This window comes from Bos indicus, chromosome 7 (genome assembly GCF_029378745.1).
Source record: "Bos indicus isolate NIAB-ARS_2022 breed Sahiwal x Tharparkar chromosome 7, NIAB-ARS_B.indTharparkar_mat_pri_1.0, whole genome shotgun sequence".
Classification (NCBI taxonomy): domain Eukaryota; kingdom Metazoa; phylum Chordata; class Mammalia; order Artiodactyla; family Bovidae; genus Bos; species Bos indicus.
Window position 1 is genome coordinate 81,756,729 of NC_091766.1, and position 18,116 is coordinate 81,774,844.

General features: G+C 38.1%; 1 protein-coding gene across 2 annotated transcripts in view; it reads left to right on the plus strand.

The window, feature by feature from the left end:
* The window catches only part of ATG10 (autophagy related 10), a 259,676-nt gene that overhangs the window by 13,403 nt on the left and 228,157 nt on the right, over positions 1-18,116 (plus strand). For both annotated transcript variants that reach the window (XM_019965387.2, XM_070793999.1), the window contains one exon: positions 3,425-3,544. In XM_019965387.2, the coding sequence (XP_019820946.2) occupies positions 3,437-3,544 (108 nt within the window). In that variant the 5' untranslated portion in view covers positions 3,425-3,436. The remainder of the gene's footprint in view (positions 1-3,424; positions 3,545-18,116) is intronic.

The following is an 18,116-nucleotide window of genomic DNA, read 5'->3' on the forward strand; positions in this document are numbered from 1 at the left end:
TATTAAGAATCTGCCATATGCATTCCAGCTTGCAATATTTACTCTCATGGTTTCATTTGTCTCTTTTAAACAAATGAATTTCAGATCTTTTAAGTTCATCTTGGCCTCTGTCCATAATTGAAGATCCATATTCTTTCTGCGGGGCATCCCCCATGGTGGCTCAGTGGTAGAGAATCCGCCTGCAGTGCAGGAGATATGGAGATGCAGGTTCCATCCCTAGGTCGGGAAGATTCCCTGGAGCAGGGACTGGCAACCCACTCCAGTAATCTTGCCTGGAAAGTCCCACAGACAGAGGAGCCTGGTGGGCTGCAGTCTAATAGGGTCATAAGAGAGTCAGACACGACTCAGGAACTAAAACAACAATTCTTTCTGCTCCCTTTCATTGCCTGGGTTTAGCTTCTCATGACCTTTCATAGACCACTGTAACAGCTTCTAACTCTCCTCCCTGCCCTCAAGCTGTGCCCTTTAGATACATACTCCATGGAATGTGAAAGTGAAAGTCGCTCAGTGGTGTGGGACTTTTTGAGACCCCATGGACTATAGAGTCCATGGAATTCTCGAGGCCAGAGTACTGGAGTGGGTAGCCTTTCCCTTCTCCAGGGGATCTTCCCAACCCAGAGATCGATCCCGGGTCTCCCACATTGCTGGCGAATTCTTTACCAGCTGAGCCACAAGGAAAGCCCAACCACCGATACCGTTCTGACTTTTCAGCTCTAACTTCTGATTCTCTGTTTCCTATGGAAATGGTTCAAACTCTGGCATGGCACACAAGCCTCCTGTCAGAAAGTTCATTACTAGTCTATCTGGTATCTTTGAGGCCCTTCCCATCTGTTTCTGCTGCATTAGTGGGTGCAGACAGATTTAACTTGCATAGGATTTGACTGTCTGTACCTGCCCTTACTCTCTGCCTATCTCTTTAAAACAAAATATTTTTATTTGTTTATTTGGTTGTGCTGGGTCTTAGTTGTGACACCCAGGATCTTTTTTCAGTTGCAACATGTAGAATCTAGTTTCCTGACCAGGAATCAAACCCAGGCCCCTTGCATTGGGAGTGCCCAGTCTTAGCCATTGGACCACCAGGGAAGTCCCTCTTCGTATATTTACCTTATTATCATGTTGGTGGCATCAAACTTGCAGTTCTTTACACCCCCCCACTTACCTTGGTTCACACCATCCTCCCTGCATGGACCACTGTTCCAATCCCTGGGATTCACTCACTGACAGTTACCCTGCAAAAACTCCTACATGTACCTTACAGATTCAACTCCACTCCCACCCCACACTTTCCCACACCTTCCCCTCTTTGTTAGGGACTCTTCTTGTGCCTATCATAATCTGTGCATTGCTCCATTGTATACTTTAACTTGAAGTCCTTTTTTCCAGTGCTATCAGAATTGAGAGGTAAGGTCTTAATTGAAAAATTTGATTAAAGCTAGAATTAGAAAAATTATATTTATGTACTTAAAACATTTTATTTTAACTTAAAACATATAAATATATTTATTTGCCAGTTTTCCCATGTATTACCAAGGCATTTTCTTTGAGTATGGGTACTTGATTGGAATTCATTGTTTATTCTTAATTATACTGAATGTGGAATGCATTCTCTAAATTTCTAGTTTGGGTTTAAAAGAAAGAACATAAGCCACTTGTGCAACAGTCTGAGTGCAGAATCCTTGGTTTGTATGATTTTTTTTCCCCTGAGTCAGTCTTTTCAGTTGTATTGCCTATAACTAGTTCAGTAGTATATATTTTCATATAAAGACTTGCCTTTATCATCTTTCCAAGTCTTTATAAAGTCTACATCATAGAAATAACAGTTATCTTTTTTTACTTACATTTTACTGATTTGGTTTGTGTTGCATTAAAGTATGTATTTATGATACATGAATGTGGTTTGTGAACTTTACACTCAACTGATAGGAGCAGAGATGCTTCATAATAAGCATGCTGTAGTCAGTGTTTTATATAGGGAGTAGACATTGTGTCATTTAATCTTGAGTGGTATTTGGTTTAGAAAGTTTCTACTGTAATTATTGTTACTGGTTATCTCCTTCATTGCAAGATAAGTTCTTACAGAGCAAGGATTATATATATTTTCATTTTTGTGTATCCAACCTTTGTCTATGCATGGTGCCTACTACTTAGTAGAAATTCGATATGTATTATTGGATGAATGAACAAATTCTTATGTAGGTCATAGTAAATTTGAATAATCAGAAAGAACACTGTACTGGGAATCAGCTAGTATAGATTGATCTTTGGCCCTGGAGTTGAACTGGGGTTTGAAGTTTTCTTCATTTCTATCTTTGAGTTTTCCTCATTTATATTCTTGAGATTTCCTGGTGGCTCAGTGGTAAAGAATCTGCCTGCCAATGCAGGAGATGCAGGTTCGATCCCTGGTTCTGGAAGATCCCCTGGAGAAGGAAATGGCAACCCACTCCAGTATTCTTGCCTGGGAAATACCATGGACATGGTACCCTGGTGGGTGACAGTCTGTGTAGTTGCAAAAAAGTTGGATATGACTGACCGACTAAACAACAACTACATTCTTGAACAGATTACTTTCCCTTTTTCTTTTGAGGAATGAGGACAGCAACAGCCATTGGGTTGTGTGAAGATTAAGTGGGAATGTGAAGTGTCCAGCATAAGTACCTAACATAGTAAGCAGTTACCAAGTGCTAAATTGTCTGATGATGCTTATCACTAACAAAGAAAATGTGGGCATTCACTTGGTCCAACTTTTCTCATTAGGAGACTGGAACTATATAATCTGTGAGTTTCCTTTCAGATGTTCTAAAGTTTTCTTTGTATAAACAGTATTTCATGTTTTGGACAGATTTATGTAACAAATATATGGATAATCCTTGATTTGTCACATTTGCTGAATCAATAAAGTAGATAATTAATTAGGTGATCATAACCTTACACCTTGTGAAACAGTTACTTTAGGCTTTGAAACATCATTTGTTAGTGAGTTGAACTTGAATAAAGTGGGAAGAATGGCCCCGCTCCACTAATCACTGTCATGCTGTTTATATAAGAGCTAAGGTGGGAGATAGAGAAGGAAGTCTGAGGAGGTTGTTTGGAAGCATTAACTTAGAAGGGAGATAATATAAACACTTGAAACTAAATTTATGGACAAACTAGACTTTTTGAACCATAGATATGTATTTGTTACAACTCAAAAACTAGGTTTTGAGTTTTCATGTTGATCACATTTTCTTCCTGATTAAAAGATGGGGATAGGGAGAGAAAGATGGAAACAAAACACTTTTTTTTTTTTTTTTTTGGAATGGCTCTGGGGTTATTTTCCAATGTACATGCCAAATTTTGGTTTGTTTAAAGAAATAACATGAATTAGCAGAATTCCTTTCAGTATTCATTCCACAGCTGATGTTAATACTTAGTTTTTATATTTCAGTTCTCGTTTAGTATGGAAGAAAATGAGTTCTTTGGAGAAAAAACCTTCCAGCATTATTGTGCAGAATTCATTAAACATTCACAGAAGATAGGTGATGGTTGGGAATGGAGAGCTTCAAAGGTAAGAATTTTATTTTCTATTTCGATGGAGGTTTTTATTTTTCCCCACTTAAATCCTCAGTAATTGAAAGTAATGTACGAAAGCTAGTTTGATTTAGTAAAAGGCTTAAATTGAAGAATATTTTAAAACAGATGTCTGTTTTATTACTTTAGCTATATATACTCATTATAATTAGGCTAATGAAGTATTATCTAGAAAAGTCCTTAGGTGACCTGCTTTAATTTAATAGATAAGAGTGCTTAGCATATTAATTATCTAAATGTAAACAGATGCTTCTGTGGTGCTTCAAACCATTTGTTTATTCTATTAATTTTCTTAGGAAACTACTTTTGTCCAGAGAGTGAAAAGATAATCCAGACATCAAACCATGGTCAAATAATCACAAATTCTGAATTATGGAGGACTGTCCAGTTCAGTTCAGTCGTTCAGTTGTGTCCGACTCTTTGCCACCCCATGTACTGCAGCACTCCAGGCTTCCCTGTCCATCACCAACTCCCGGAGTTTACTTAAACTCATGTCCATTGAGTCAGTGATGCCATCCAACCATCTCATCCTCTGTCGTCCCCTTCTCCTCCCACTTCAATCTTTCCCAGCATCAGTGAGTCAGTTCTTTGCATCAGGTGGCCAACGTATTGGAGTTTCAGCTTCAGCATCAGTCCTTCCAATGAATATTCAGGACTGATTTCCTTTAGGATTGACTGGTTTGATCTCCTTGCAGTCCAAGAGACTCCCAAGAGTCTTCTCCAACACTACAGTTCAAAAGCATCAGTTCTTTGGCGCTCAGCTTTCTTTATAGTCCAACTCTCACATCCATCCATACATGACCACTGGAAAAACCATAGCTTTGGAGGATTTCTTAATAATATAAACACATGTATCTTTGGGAATTTCTTAATAATATAAACACATTCCAAAACATTCTTTCTTTTGGTTCTATTTAGTAATAGTAATGTAAAAAGTCTATATACTCATTTATTTCCACACATATATTTAGTAAGATTCTCTGCCTAAAGCTCTTTAAGAGGTCTTTGAAATCCCTTTTTTAGAGAATAAGTAAGTTTTTTCTATTTGATGTTTTATCTGATTTGTGAAAAAGTGGTGAAATCTTGTGTCTCTGTTGATTAGCTCTGTTTCCTATATGAAATCTGAGAAATGTGAACATTTTTGGGCTGATTCTTATGATTCAGAACTAGAGGCCAGGGAAATGCAGGTCTTGATCAGGTTCAGATTGTCACTGGGGAGAGAAGCCATGATTTTTTCTTGGGTGGTATGTCAGCTAAGCTTTGGCAGGGGCTTCATGTCAGGGTCAAAAGTATAGAGTCAATTTCTTGTGGTAGATTCCAGCCCTATTCTGTAAGTTAATGATGGGACAGTTCATAAACCCTTAAGGTGTCTCTCAGTCTAGGATAATGTGATCTTAATAGTACCTTTTATTATTTTTGGTGCTGAGTATTTTATAATTTTGCTTTCTGTTATGTTTGAATTTCTAATCTTATTTCTTCTATGATTATTATCAACATATAAAGAATCTACTAATTTTTATATATTTTGTAACCATTCATCTTACTAAATTCTCCTAATTTTCATAATTTTTCGGTAATTTCTGTTGTGTATTCTAAGTAGAATAAGGCTATCTACAAATGAGGAGTTTTTTCTTGCCTTCTTTGTAATATTCTCTCTATTATTTTTATGAATTGAGTAGAAAACTGTTAATAGTAATAACAGATCTCTTTGTCTTCTTTGTGATTTTGATGTTAATGCTTCTGATATATAATGGTTAAAATTGTTGGTTGTTTATTCATTGGATGAGAATAGATTTCTGACCCATTTTATCCTGTAATTTGTGTGATTATACTTTGGGAAGTTTCCCTTTCACCAGGTTAAAAAAAAAAAAAAAGAATTTCTTCTTTTATCTTAAGCTAGAGGCTGAATAATAGATTCCTTACCTTTTCAGGGACCTAGTAGAGTGGGGGAGGGGAAGGTTAGAGAGGAAGTTGGGTGTGTGTGTATATGTGTGTGTGTGTGTGTGTGTGTGTGTGTTGGGGGGCTTTGGGGAAGATCTCCAGGGGGGAATTATATGTCAGAAGTTTCTTCACTGAATTTGTTGAAAGTAGTGCCATAAGAGCCAGTTTCCAGGATTTGTTTTTATTCTTGGCCTTGCCTCTACTTCAAGGATGGGGATGGCTAAGTCTAGTTTCTTGTTTGCTGCCACTTTCTGCTGAGTTAGAAAAGCTGCCTACCCTTTGGAGTGAGAATTATGCCTCTAATTAAGGACTATTCTCTTTAATGTGGGCATGAGCCTATAGATACTATCAAAAAAACCCTAAAACATTCATCAGAGAAAATCTTTACAGCCTTAGGGTAAGGATTGCAAACTCAAGAGTCTGTGAAGACCTGGTGGGGTAATGTAACTGGGTCAAGCCGCTAGGGACAAGACAATGTGGACTCTGAGTCAGGGCCTATGGCTGACCAGGGTGCTCGGCCTGAGACAGGTTAGAAACATGGGCCCAGGAGCTTACCAGATCTTCCAAGAAAAGTAAAAAAGATTTAGGGTAATATCTAAATTTTTAAATGTTGGCAACTAATTTAAAAAGATACTTTCCAAAGACAGTGAGGACTGAACCCACATGCCATGGCTCTGTGTGTCCAGTGGGTGACTTCTGGAATTGGGTGTCTGCCTGGTGTTGACTGGTTTCTCACCTTGCCTCAATGCATGCTGTTGATCTGAATTAGGATAAAGGACTCCAGGCAAAGAGATCCTTCTCTACTGTATTTTAGAATGTTCGTATTTTTGCTACTTAATTTCTGCAGTCAGTGGCACCCCACTCCAGTACCCTTGCCTGAAGAATCCCATGGACAGAGGAGCCTGGTAGGCTGCAGTCCATGGGGTCGCTAAGAGTCGGACACAGCTGAGCGACTTCACTTTCACTTTTCACTTTCATGCATTGGAGAAGGAAATGGCAACCCACTCCCGTGTTCTTGCCTGGAGAATCCCAGGGGCGGGGGAGCCTGGTGGACTGCCGTCTATGGGGTCGCACAGAGTTGGACACTACTGAAGCGACTTAGCAGCAGCAGCAGCAGCTCTGCCCCTTCTTGCCCCTCATTTTTAAAAAGAACTTTGTTTATCCCTATATAAAGAGACTTCTTTGAAGAGTATGTATACTGTCACTCATATTTTCAGGTTTGTTCATAAACCACTTTGGTACCACCCATTTTATCTTTTGGAGAGGGCGATGGCACCCCACTCTAGTACTCTTGCCTGGAAAATCCCATGGACAGAGGGGCCTGGTGGGCTGCAGTCCATGGGGTCGAGAAGAGTCGGGCACGACTGAACGACTTCACTTTCACTTTTCTCTTTCATGTATTGGAGAAGGAAATGGCAACCCACTCCAGTGTTCTTGCCTGGAGAATCCCAGGGATAGGGGAGCCTGGTGGGCTGCCGTCTGTGGGGTTGCACAGAGTCGGACACGACTGAAGCGACTTAGCAGCAGCAGCATTTTATCTTTTAATGTTTAGACAATTGGTGTAATTCAACATTTTAGGTAAGGCAAAATATCATTATTTCTGCAGAGTTGATGAGAAAAACAGTGTGAATGAAACATATAAATAATTTAAAATTTTAAAAGAAAGAAACTTAAAATATTCAAAATGTCCTAGTTTTTTATATCTGGAGGTATGCAGATTAAGGAGAATGCTTCTAAATCAGTATTTTTTGGTGGGGCTTAATTCTATTGGCATTTGGTCAGGACTGTTTTTGTTTTCCTACTCCTAACATCTCCAAACCCCTCAGGAGGTTGGTACACTCTTCCTAAGAGCCATTGTTTAATGTATCAGATATTAAAGATAGTTATGGTTAAGATTATAGGCTTCAGAGTTAGACCTGAGTACAAATCCTTGCTCTACCATTATTTCCTTTACCATAGTCCTCTACTAGCTGGATTTTAGACGATTTACTTAATGTAGCCAAATTTCATTTTCTTTACCTATAAAATAGGAATAACAATAATATCTAACATGGTTGTTGTTTGGATTAAATGAGATTTGCATTCTAAAAGTTCAGCGTAGTTTCTGGTATGTGGACAGTTATTGTATGATTATCTTTTTTAGGTGGTTGATTGAAATTTTCGGTGTCTTTTGTTAGATAAATAATGCTATGAATAAAATTGTAGTTAGGTTTTCAGAAAATTTTACGAAAGTGTATTAGCACCAAGTATACTGGATTGGTCTGAATGAAATTCTAGTTAGGTTTTCAGAAAACTATATGAAAACTATAAACTGTAGTATTGATATATTGGGGCTTCCCTGGTAGCTCAGCTGGTAAAGAATCCCCCTGCAATACAGGAGACCCTGGTTTGATTCTTGGGTCAGGAAGATCACCTGGAGAAGGAATAGGCTACCCATTCAGTATTCTTGGGCTTCCCTGGTAGCTCAGCTGGTAAAGAATCCCCCTGCAATACAGGAGACCCTGGTTTGATTCTTGGGTCAGGAAGATCACCTGGAGAAGGAATAGGCTACCCATTCAGTATTCTTGGGCTTCCCTGGTGGCTCAGATGATAAATAATCCACCTGCAGTGCAGGAAACCTGGGTTGGATCCCTGGGTTGGGAAGATTCTCCTGGAGGAGGGCATGGCAACCCACTCCAGTATTCTTGCCTGGAGAATTCCTATGGACAGAGGAGCCAGGAGGGCTATAGTTCACGGGGTTGCAAAGAGTTGGATGCAACTAAGCACAGCACAGCGGACTGATACATTATTCTGAATTTTCTACAATAAGAAAGGAGAGCAGAAGATGGTAAATAGCAATGAATGCAATTGTTTGAAACCCATTAAAGGGTTACCTTGTTTTATTGCACTTTGTAGATATTGTATGTTTTACAAATTGAAGGTTTGTGGCAACCCTGTGTCGAGCAAGTCTATCAGTGCCATTTTTTCAACAGCCTTTGCTCACTTCATGTCTCTATGTCACGTTTCAATAATCTTCACAGTATTTCACATTTTTTCATTATTATTATATTTGTTATGGTGATCTGTGATCAGTGAAGTTTGATTTAGTATTGTGATTATTTTGGAGTGTCACGAACCCTGCCCATTAACAGTGAACTTAATAAATGTGTGTGTCCTAACTGCTCCACTGACTGGCCATTACACTATCTCTGTCCCTCTCCTCAGGCCTCTCTATTCCCTGAGACATTGCAATATTGAAATTAGACCAATTAACAATGTTACAATGGCCTCTTAAGTGTTCAAGTGAAAGTAAGCGTTGCCTCACTTTAAATCAGAAACTGGAAATGATTAAGCTTAGTGAAGAAGGCATATCAAAAACTGAGACAGGTCAAAATTTAGGCCTCTTGCACGAAACAGTTAGCCAAATTGTAGATGCAAAGGAGAAGTTCCTGAAGGAAATCAAATGTGCTACTCCAGTGAAGACATGAACAATAAGAAAGTGAAACTGCTTTTCTTTAAGGAGAAAGCTTTAGTGGTTGGGAAGATCAAACTAGCCACAACTTCCCATAAGCTGAAACCTAATCCAGAGCAAGGCTCTAACTCTTCAATTCTTTGCAGGCCGAGAAAGGTGAGGAAGTTGCAGAGGAAAAGTTTGAAGCTTGACAGAGTTTCACTCATGAGGTTTCAGGAAAGAAACCATTTCCATAACATAAAAGTGCAAGGTGAAACAGCAAGTGTTGATGTAGAAGCTGCAGCAGGTTATCTAGATCTAGCTAAGGTCATTAATGAAGGTGACTACACTAAGCAACAAATTTTCAGTGTTGACAAAACAGTATTCTATTGAAAGAAGATGCCATCTAGGACTTTATAGCTAGAGAGGAGAAGTCAATGCCTGGCTTCAAAGCTTCAGAGAACAGACTGATCAAATCTTTTGTTAGTGGCTAATGCAGCTGATGGGAGAAGGCAATGGCACCCCACTCCTGTACGGTTGCCCGGAAAATCCCATGGATGGAGGAGCCGGGTAGGCTGCAGTCCATGGGGTCACTAAGAATCAGACATGACTGAGCAACTTCACTTTCACTTTCCACTTTCATGCATTGGAGAAGGAAATGGCAACCCACTCCAGTGTTCTTGCCTGGAGAATCCCATGGATGGAGAAGCCTGGTAGGCTGCAGTCCATGGGGTCGCACAGAGTCGGACACAACTGAAATGACTTAGCAGCAGCAGCAGCAGCAGCAATGCAGCTGATGACTTTAAGTTGAAGCCAGTGTTCATTTATCATTCTGCAAATTTTAGGGTCCTTTAGGTTATGCTAAATCTACTCTACCCATTTTCTATAACTGGAGCAAAAAATCCTGGATGACAGCACATCTATTTATAGCATCTCAATATATTAAGCCCACTGTTGAGACATACCATTCAGAAAAAAAGATTCATTCAAAATAGTACTGCTCATTGACTACATACCTAGTTACCCAAGAGCTCTGAGGGAGATGTACAACAAGATTAAAATTGTTTTTATGCTTACTAATACAACATCCATTCTGTGGCCCATGGATCAAGGAGTATTTTCAACTTTCAAGTCTCATTTTGTAAGAAATACATTTCATAAGACTGTAATAGTAACTCCTCAGGTGAATCTGGTCAAAGTCAATTGAAAGCCTTCTGGAAAGGATTTACCATTCTAGATGCCATGAAGAACATTTGTAATTCATTGGGAGAAATCAAAATGTCAACATTAACAGGAATTTGGAAGAAGTTCATTCCAACTCTCATGGATGACTTTGAGGGGTTTAAGACTTCAGTAGAGGAAGTTACTGTAGATATGGTAGAAATAGCAAGAGAACTGGAGTTAGAAGTAGAGCCTGAAGATGTGACTCACTTGCTGGAGTCTCATGATAAAACTTGAAAAGATGAGTTGCTTCTTATGGATGAGCAAAGAAAGTGGTTTCTTGAGATAGAATTTATTCGTGGTGAAGATTCTGTGAAGAACTGACAACAAAATATTTAGAATATTATATAAACTTAGTTGATAAAGCAGTAGCAGGGTTTGTGAAGACAGACTCCAATTTATTTATTTATTTTTATTTTTTTGGCCACACTGTGCAGCTTGTAGGATCCTACACTTGGGTCATGAACATGAAAGCATGGAGTCATATCACTGGACCCAGTGATATGACTATCAAACAGCTATCAAATGCTATCAAACAGCACTGCATGCTACTGAGAAATCATTGGTGAAAGAGTCAATTGATGTGGTAGACTTCATTGTTGTCTTATTTTAAGAAACTGCCACAGCCATCCCAACCTTCAGCAACCACCACCATCATGAGTCAGCAGCCATCAACATAAAGGCAAGACACTCCACCAGCAAAATGATTATGACTTGCTGAAGGCTTAGATGATGGTTAGCATTTTTTAGCAATAAAGTATTTTTTGTTTATATATTGTGTTTTTATACTTAATGTTATTGCTCACTTAATAGTCTACAGTATAGTATAAACATAACTTTTATATATACTGGGAGACCAAAAAAAATTTGTTTGACTCACTGTATTGTGATATTTGCTTTATTGTTAGTCTGGAACCCAGCCCTCTATATCTCGAAGGTATTTCTGTGTATATTTAAAAAACCCATGAGCTCATAATGTTAGAGAAGGAAGGGGGATAGAGAGTGGTCGAGAGAGAGAAAGAGAGGGACAAACAGGCAGGCAGAGAGGAGCAGAACAGACTCCAAACCTAACTCGTTGGACACCATTGGGAGTATCTAGGGCATCAACTCCTTGGTCTGAAAATTGTTGGTTAAAGGAAAAGAAATAAGCATTTATCCTGCATGTCCTGTATGAACTATATTTCATGGTAACTAAATAGCCTAATTTGAAACGTGAAATTTTTCTGCCCCCCCGCTCCTAGAATTCCAATAAACATAAAAAGGGCAATTGTTGTTCAATCGTTATATCATGTCCAACTGTTTGTGGCCCCAGGGACTGCGGTATTACAGGCTTCCCTGTCCTTCACTATGTCATTGAGTTTGCTCAGATTCATGTCCATTCAGTCAGTGATGCTATCTAATCACCTCATCCTCTGTCACCCACTTCTTCTGCCCTCAATCTTTCCCAGCATCAGGGTCTTTTCCAATGAGTCTGCTCTTCACATCAGGTGGCCAAAGTATTAGAGCCTCAGCTTCACCATCAAGTCCTTCCAATGAATATTCAGGGTTGATTTCCTTTAGGATTGATTGGTTTTACCTCCTTGCAGTCCAAAGGACTCTCAGGAGTCTTCCCCAGCACCATGATTCCAAAGCATCAATTCTTCAGCACTCAGCCTTCTTTATTTTCCAACTCTCACATCCATACATGACTACTGGAAAAACCTTAGTTTTGACTAGATGGACCTTTGTGGGCAAAATGATGCTTCTGCTTTTTAATATGATGTCTAGCTTTTTGTCATAGCTTTCCTTCCAAGGAGCAAGCGTCTTTTAATTTAATGGCTGCAGTCACTATCCACAGTGATTTTGCAGCCCAAGAGAAGAAAATCTGTCACTGCTTCCACTTTTCTTACTTCTATTGGCCATGAAGTGATGGGGCCAGATACCATAATCTTAGTTTTTAGAATATTGAGTTTTAAGCCAGCCTTTTCACTCTCCTCTTTCACTTTCATCAAGAGGCTTTTTAGTTCTTCACTCTCTGCCATTAGGGTGGTATCATCTGCATATCTAAGATTGTTGATATTTCTCCCAGGAACCTTGATTCCAGCTTGTGATTCATCCAGCCTGGCATTTCACATGATGTACTCTGCATATAAGTTAAATAAGCAGGATGACAATATACAGCCTTGTCATACTTCTTCCCCAATTTTAGAGTCATGTCCAGTTCTAACTGTAACTTCTTTGACCCAAATACAGGTTTCTCAGGAGACAGGCAAGGCAATCTGGTATTCCCATCTTTTTAAGAATTTTCCACAGTTTATTGTGATCCACACAGTCAAAGGCTTTAGCATAGTCTATGAAGCAGTAGTAGTTTTTTTTTTGAAATTTTCTTGCTTTCTGTTTGACCCAACAAATGTTGGCAACTTGATCTCTGGTTCCTCTGTCTTTTCTAAATCCAGCTTGAACATCTGGAAGTTCTTGGTTCACATACTATTGAACACTAGCTTGAAGGAGTTTGAGCATAACTTTACTAGCATGTGAAATTAGTGCAATTGTACAATAGTTTGAGCATTCTTTGGTGTTGCCCTTCTTTGGGATTGGAATGAAAACTGACTTCAATTAGAAAATCACCACTTTTCAGTCCCTAATGAAAGAAATTAGTCAATAATAATTAGTAGGTGAAAACATTAGATGAAAAGTTAATGTGGAATTTACAAAAGAGGGATTGAGCTATCATTATCTGAACCTAGTAATCGATCTTAGCTTTGCTGAAAATAGGGTGAAAGTGTTAGTTGCTCAGTCATGTCCGACTCTTTGTGACCCCATAGAGTATTGCCCAACAGACTCCTCTGTCCATGGAATTCTCCTGGCAAGAATTAAAGTGGGTTGCCCTTCCCTTCTCCAGGGGATCTTCCCCACCCAGGGATCAAATCTTGGTCTTCTGCATTGCAGGCAGATTCTTTACCATCTGAGTCAATAGGAAAGCCCCCAAATAGGGTGTCCAGATATTATGTACTTTCTGAAGTTTTATAACATGTATTACAGACCACAGTCTATGAAATATTCTTGCCACCAAATATGAACCCAAATAGAACCAATCAAGGAAGTCAAGTGATAGAGGACCAAGTTAATTGACACCATGGGAAGCAAATAGAAAAATCTAGAAATCTAAAGGACAACTGACCCAGTTTCCTTATAAAGTTGATGGGAGGGTTAAGAAGTGAGGAGGGGGATTATATTTCTAATTATTTAGAATTAAGAACCAGGTGTTTTGGGGTTTTGTTTTTAAAATATCCTTGAGGCAGCAAGCAGCATGTTGTTCTAGTGAGGAAAACTAGTGTGCAGCTCAGGTCATGTGAGACTTACTATGGGAGGGTGAGGCTGGTTCAGGAAATGGGTCTGTTGACCATAAACTAGGATGTCTTGACAGTGTCAGCTTGCTATGAAAGTTTCTCAGTCCTTACTTTCCTTTTCTGAATTTATCTTGTTGACCTGTAACAAAGAGTTTGTAGATTGAGAACAGTTTTGGGGCTGGTAAGTTACAATTAGTTCTTGAATTGCCACCCGTTTAGACCACACTTGGAGTAGCACTACTCTAAATTAATGGAAATTCAGGAACCATGCATTAATGTACTGTGTGAACCTTGTTTTGATCCTGACTCAAACAAAGCAACTGTAAAAGGACTTTTTGGGGGGGACAGTTGGGGATATTTGATTATGACTAAGGTGTAAAATGGTACTGATGAGGTTAGCAAAGAAAAAACACACCAGGGATAGATAAAGCAAATGTGGCAAAATCATGACATGTGTTGAATATGAGTAATGTGTATATAGGTTTGATTTTGGTACTGTTCTCTCTTTTATGTATGTTACATATGTGCTTCCTTTTGATGTCATAACAATTTATTCTTCACCCTAAACTTTATTTGTAATTACAAATGTTCTTACCCTTGTCTTAGATTCAGTACCCTTTTTGGGAATTTGTGTGGTTTAAAACTTCAAAGCAACTTGCTTTCTAAAATTTTTTCTTTTGTTTCGTGTTTTTACTTGCTAGATATGAGTAATTAGTTCTGTGATTCTACTTTTCACAGGTTATTGATAAAATAATTTCCCATAGTTTTTCAACTTACTCTCTCACTTTTGTATAGCAGAAACAGGAAAAGAGACCATTCAGATACTGAAAACAAAATATTCTACTAATCTTGAGATTAGATTTTATACAATTGACACTAGATTACTTTGTATGTTATTTTTAAAGAAGAATTAAAAGCCTTCTGCTCCCTTACCCCCACCCCTGCCCCATTAATCCCTGTCTCTTCAGTTAAATGTACTAGATTTTATCTTGAAATTTCATATCAACACACTAGAAATATTTTGATCATTTCCCTAACAGCTTAGGAGCTGATTATTTAAAGGACTTATTTCCTAATTTATGTAGATGTAGAGTAAAAATTTTTAAATTTACTTTATTCTTAGAAATTTAAAATTAAAATTTTTTTGATTCCTGATTTTTTAATTTCTTTTTAATTCCTTCTTTTCAGTAGTCTTTCTGATTAATTCACATTGATTTTCTTAAAGCCCTTTACCATATCCTAATTACATCAAATTCGTATTTTTAAAATAGATTCTAAAACATTTCCATATTTTACTGTATTCCATCTTTTAACACTGTCTTACTAGAAAATTCACCCCACCCTTCCCATTTATTCTCCTACCCTGCTGAATTTCACACCTTGTTTATTTGCACAGCTACCTTTATACCTTCATTGGCGCTTCAGATGGTAAAGAATCTGCTTACAATGCAGGAGACCTGGGTTCGATCTGAAAGATCCCCTGGAGAAGGGAATGGCTACCCACTCCAGTATTCTTGCCTAGGAAATCCCATGGACAGAGGCATCTGTAGATCTGTAGTCCATGGGGTCACAAAGAGTCAGACATGACTGAGTGACTAACAGTCACCTTTAAGTGAACCTTAAAAGTGAATAAAGTGAAATACAGTGAACCTTTATTTTTAATGTCTTATTATGAAAATTTTTAAATATACAAAAGTAAAGAGGATAGTATAATGAATTCCCACGTACCTGTCACCTTACTTCTATAATTATCAACTCATAGCCAGGAACATACTCTTAAAGCATATGTGGCATATAGGAAGTGCCATAATATATCTCAATTTAATTAAGTTGGCTTTCTTTTTTCCCTCCCCTAGTTTGTCTTAAAATTATGGATTCTTCAAGTACACTCTAAATTTATTTATCATTAATATTAAATTAATGAATGAACTCAGGAAAAGACTCTAGAGACCTAAAATATTATTTCAAGAAATATTTATTTATTTTAAAAATTATAGGAGAATACCTATACATGACATAAAATATATCATCTTAACCATTTTTAAGTGTATAGCTCAGCAGACCAATGTGCAGTTCACATTGCTGTGCAACCAAGTTACTGAACTCTTTTCATCTTACAGAATCAAAACTCTACACACATTAAACACTAACTACTCATTTTCCCCCCCCACAACCCCTGGCAACCATCCTTCTACTTTCTATGAATTTGACTACTGTAGTTATCTCACATAAGTGGAATCAAACAGTGTTTATCTTTTTGTGACTGTCATTTTGTTTAGCATGAAGTCTTCCAAATTCACCCATTATTTCTACAAATGTTGAGTTGGGATGTTAAGAAGTAGAGGACTAAACAGAGTTGGGGGTGAATTTCTGTTAAATGATGACATTTTGAATTATATGGCCTCATTCTGTTAAGAGATTTCACTTCTTTTATTTTGAAGCACAACATTATTAAGGAGGATTAAATGTATGTCTGATAAGACTAGATTTTCACCAGTCTCAAATTTGCTGATACTGTATAAATCCAACTGGATATTTCTATCAGAAACATAATCAAATTAGAAAGTAAATAGTGGAATTAATGGGGACTTCCCTATGGCTCAGTCGGTAAAGAAATCTGCCTGCAGTGCAGGAGACTACTTGAAATAAAATAAAATAAAATACAGGATACCTGGGTTTGATCCCTGTGTCAGGAAGATCCCTTGGAGAAAGAAATGGCAACCCACTGCAATATTTTTGCCCGGGAAATTCCATGAACAGAGGAGCCTGGTGGGCTGCAATCTCTGGGGTCACAAAGAGTCAGACATAGCTTAGTGACTAAACCAATAGAATTAATATCTTAAATACAGTTATTTTTCCTACCCGTTAATTTTTGTGGTTTTTATACATTGAGCTGTTGGAATGAGGATTTTTATTTTAAAGGTGAAATATTAACTATCCCACTTTTTGATCTCTGTGTACGCAATATCCTTAGATTCCTTGCTAAAATTTAGTGACAGTTTTAAAGTTTATGAGAAGAATAGTCATTTGCTACAGGCTTCATAAGTATAATCTTTTTTTATGTGAAGTGAAGTGAAAGTCTCTCAGTTGTGTCTGACTCTTTGCAACCCCATGGACTATACAGTCCATGGAATTCTCTAGGCCAGAATACTGGAGTGGGTAGCCTTTCCTTTTTCCAAGGATCTTCCTAACCCAGGAAACGAACCCAGGTCTCCCACATTGCAGGTGGATTTTTTACCAGCTGAGCCACAGTTTTTTATGTGAGTAACAAATAAATGCATTTGTTGGTTTGAAATACTTAGTTTTGCTTAACTTTTATTTTTCTTCTTTCAGCTTATTAATTTTTTATATATCCCTGTATTAATCCTTTTTAGGGTGGTTGTGAGCCATTATTGCTGTTAGTTTTAGTATAATGCTGTATTTGCTCAAGTCATCTACTGTGAATTACTGACATATTGTTTCTGGCCCCAAATGTCTCTAGATAAAGATTAGATATATTGCCTTCACATAGTCTTTTGATTAGGCTGAAGTAGAGTTTTTTTTTTTTTAGCTTATCTTTGGAGATTAGGAGAAAAATGCACTTGGAACAGCATGCTGTGTTTTTGTAATAAATATTGACTCATAGTCAGTTACACTAGATTTTTCATTCATAATTTATTGTGTGTTATGATATGATCTGTCACTTAAGCATATGCAAATCTTAAGCAATCATTTCAAGAAGAACAGGTTGTATCACTTGTGAATTAAATATTTTTGAACACCATTTTTAAAGCTTGTCAAGAGTATCAGAGAAAGGAAAGCTGTAATACTTTATAAATTTATCAGTTGAATTTAAACAATGATAGTAATTGTGCACATCTAACACTTAAAAGCACATTTTTGGCTAACTGTGATGTTTGGGTTCATTGGGCAGACTGGCAGGGTGTATTTCGAAAAGCCTCCTAGAGAGTTAATATTGGTAAATTTATAAAGCTCAATATCTGACCCACAGATTCAGATAGAATGGAATGGAGCTATCTCTCAAAGAGGGATCCACTTTAAGCGATGTCAAATAATATATGTATACATACACATGTACACACACATATCCTTTGACATTTATATTCTGAGATACATGTGTGTGTGTGTGTGTGTGTGTGTATGCTAAGTCTCTCCAGTCATAGCTCACTCTTTGTGACCCTATGGACTCTAGCCCATCAGTCTCCTCCATCCATGGGATTTCCCAGGCAAGAATACTGGAGTGGGTTGTCATTTCCTTCTCCAGGGAATCTTCCCAACCCAGGGATTGAACCCGTGAGTGTCTCCTGCATTGCAGGCAGATTCTTTATTGCTGAGCTACCAGGGAAGCCCCATATATATAATACATATATATAATATAGTTAATAAACTATGCTATGCTATGCTAAGTCACTTCAGTCGTGTCCGACTCTGTGCGACCCCATAGACAGCAGCCCACCAGGCTCCCCCGTCCCTGGGATTCTCCAGGCAAGAACACTGGAGTGGGTTTCCATTTCCTTCTCCAATGCATGAAAGTGAAAAATGAAAGTGAAGTCGCTCAGTTGTGTCTGACTCTTAGCAACCCCATGGATTGCAGCCTAATAGGCTCCTCTGTCCATGGGATTTTCCAA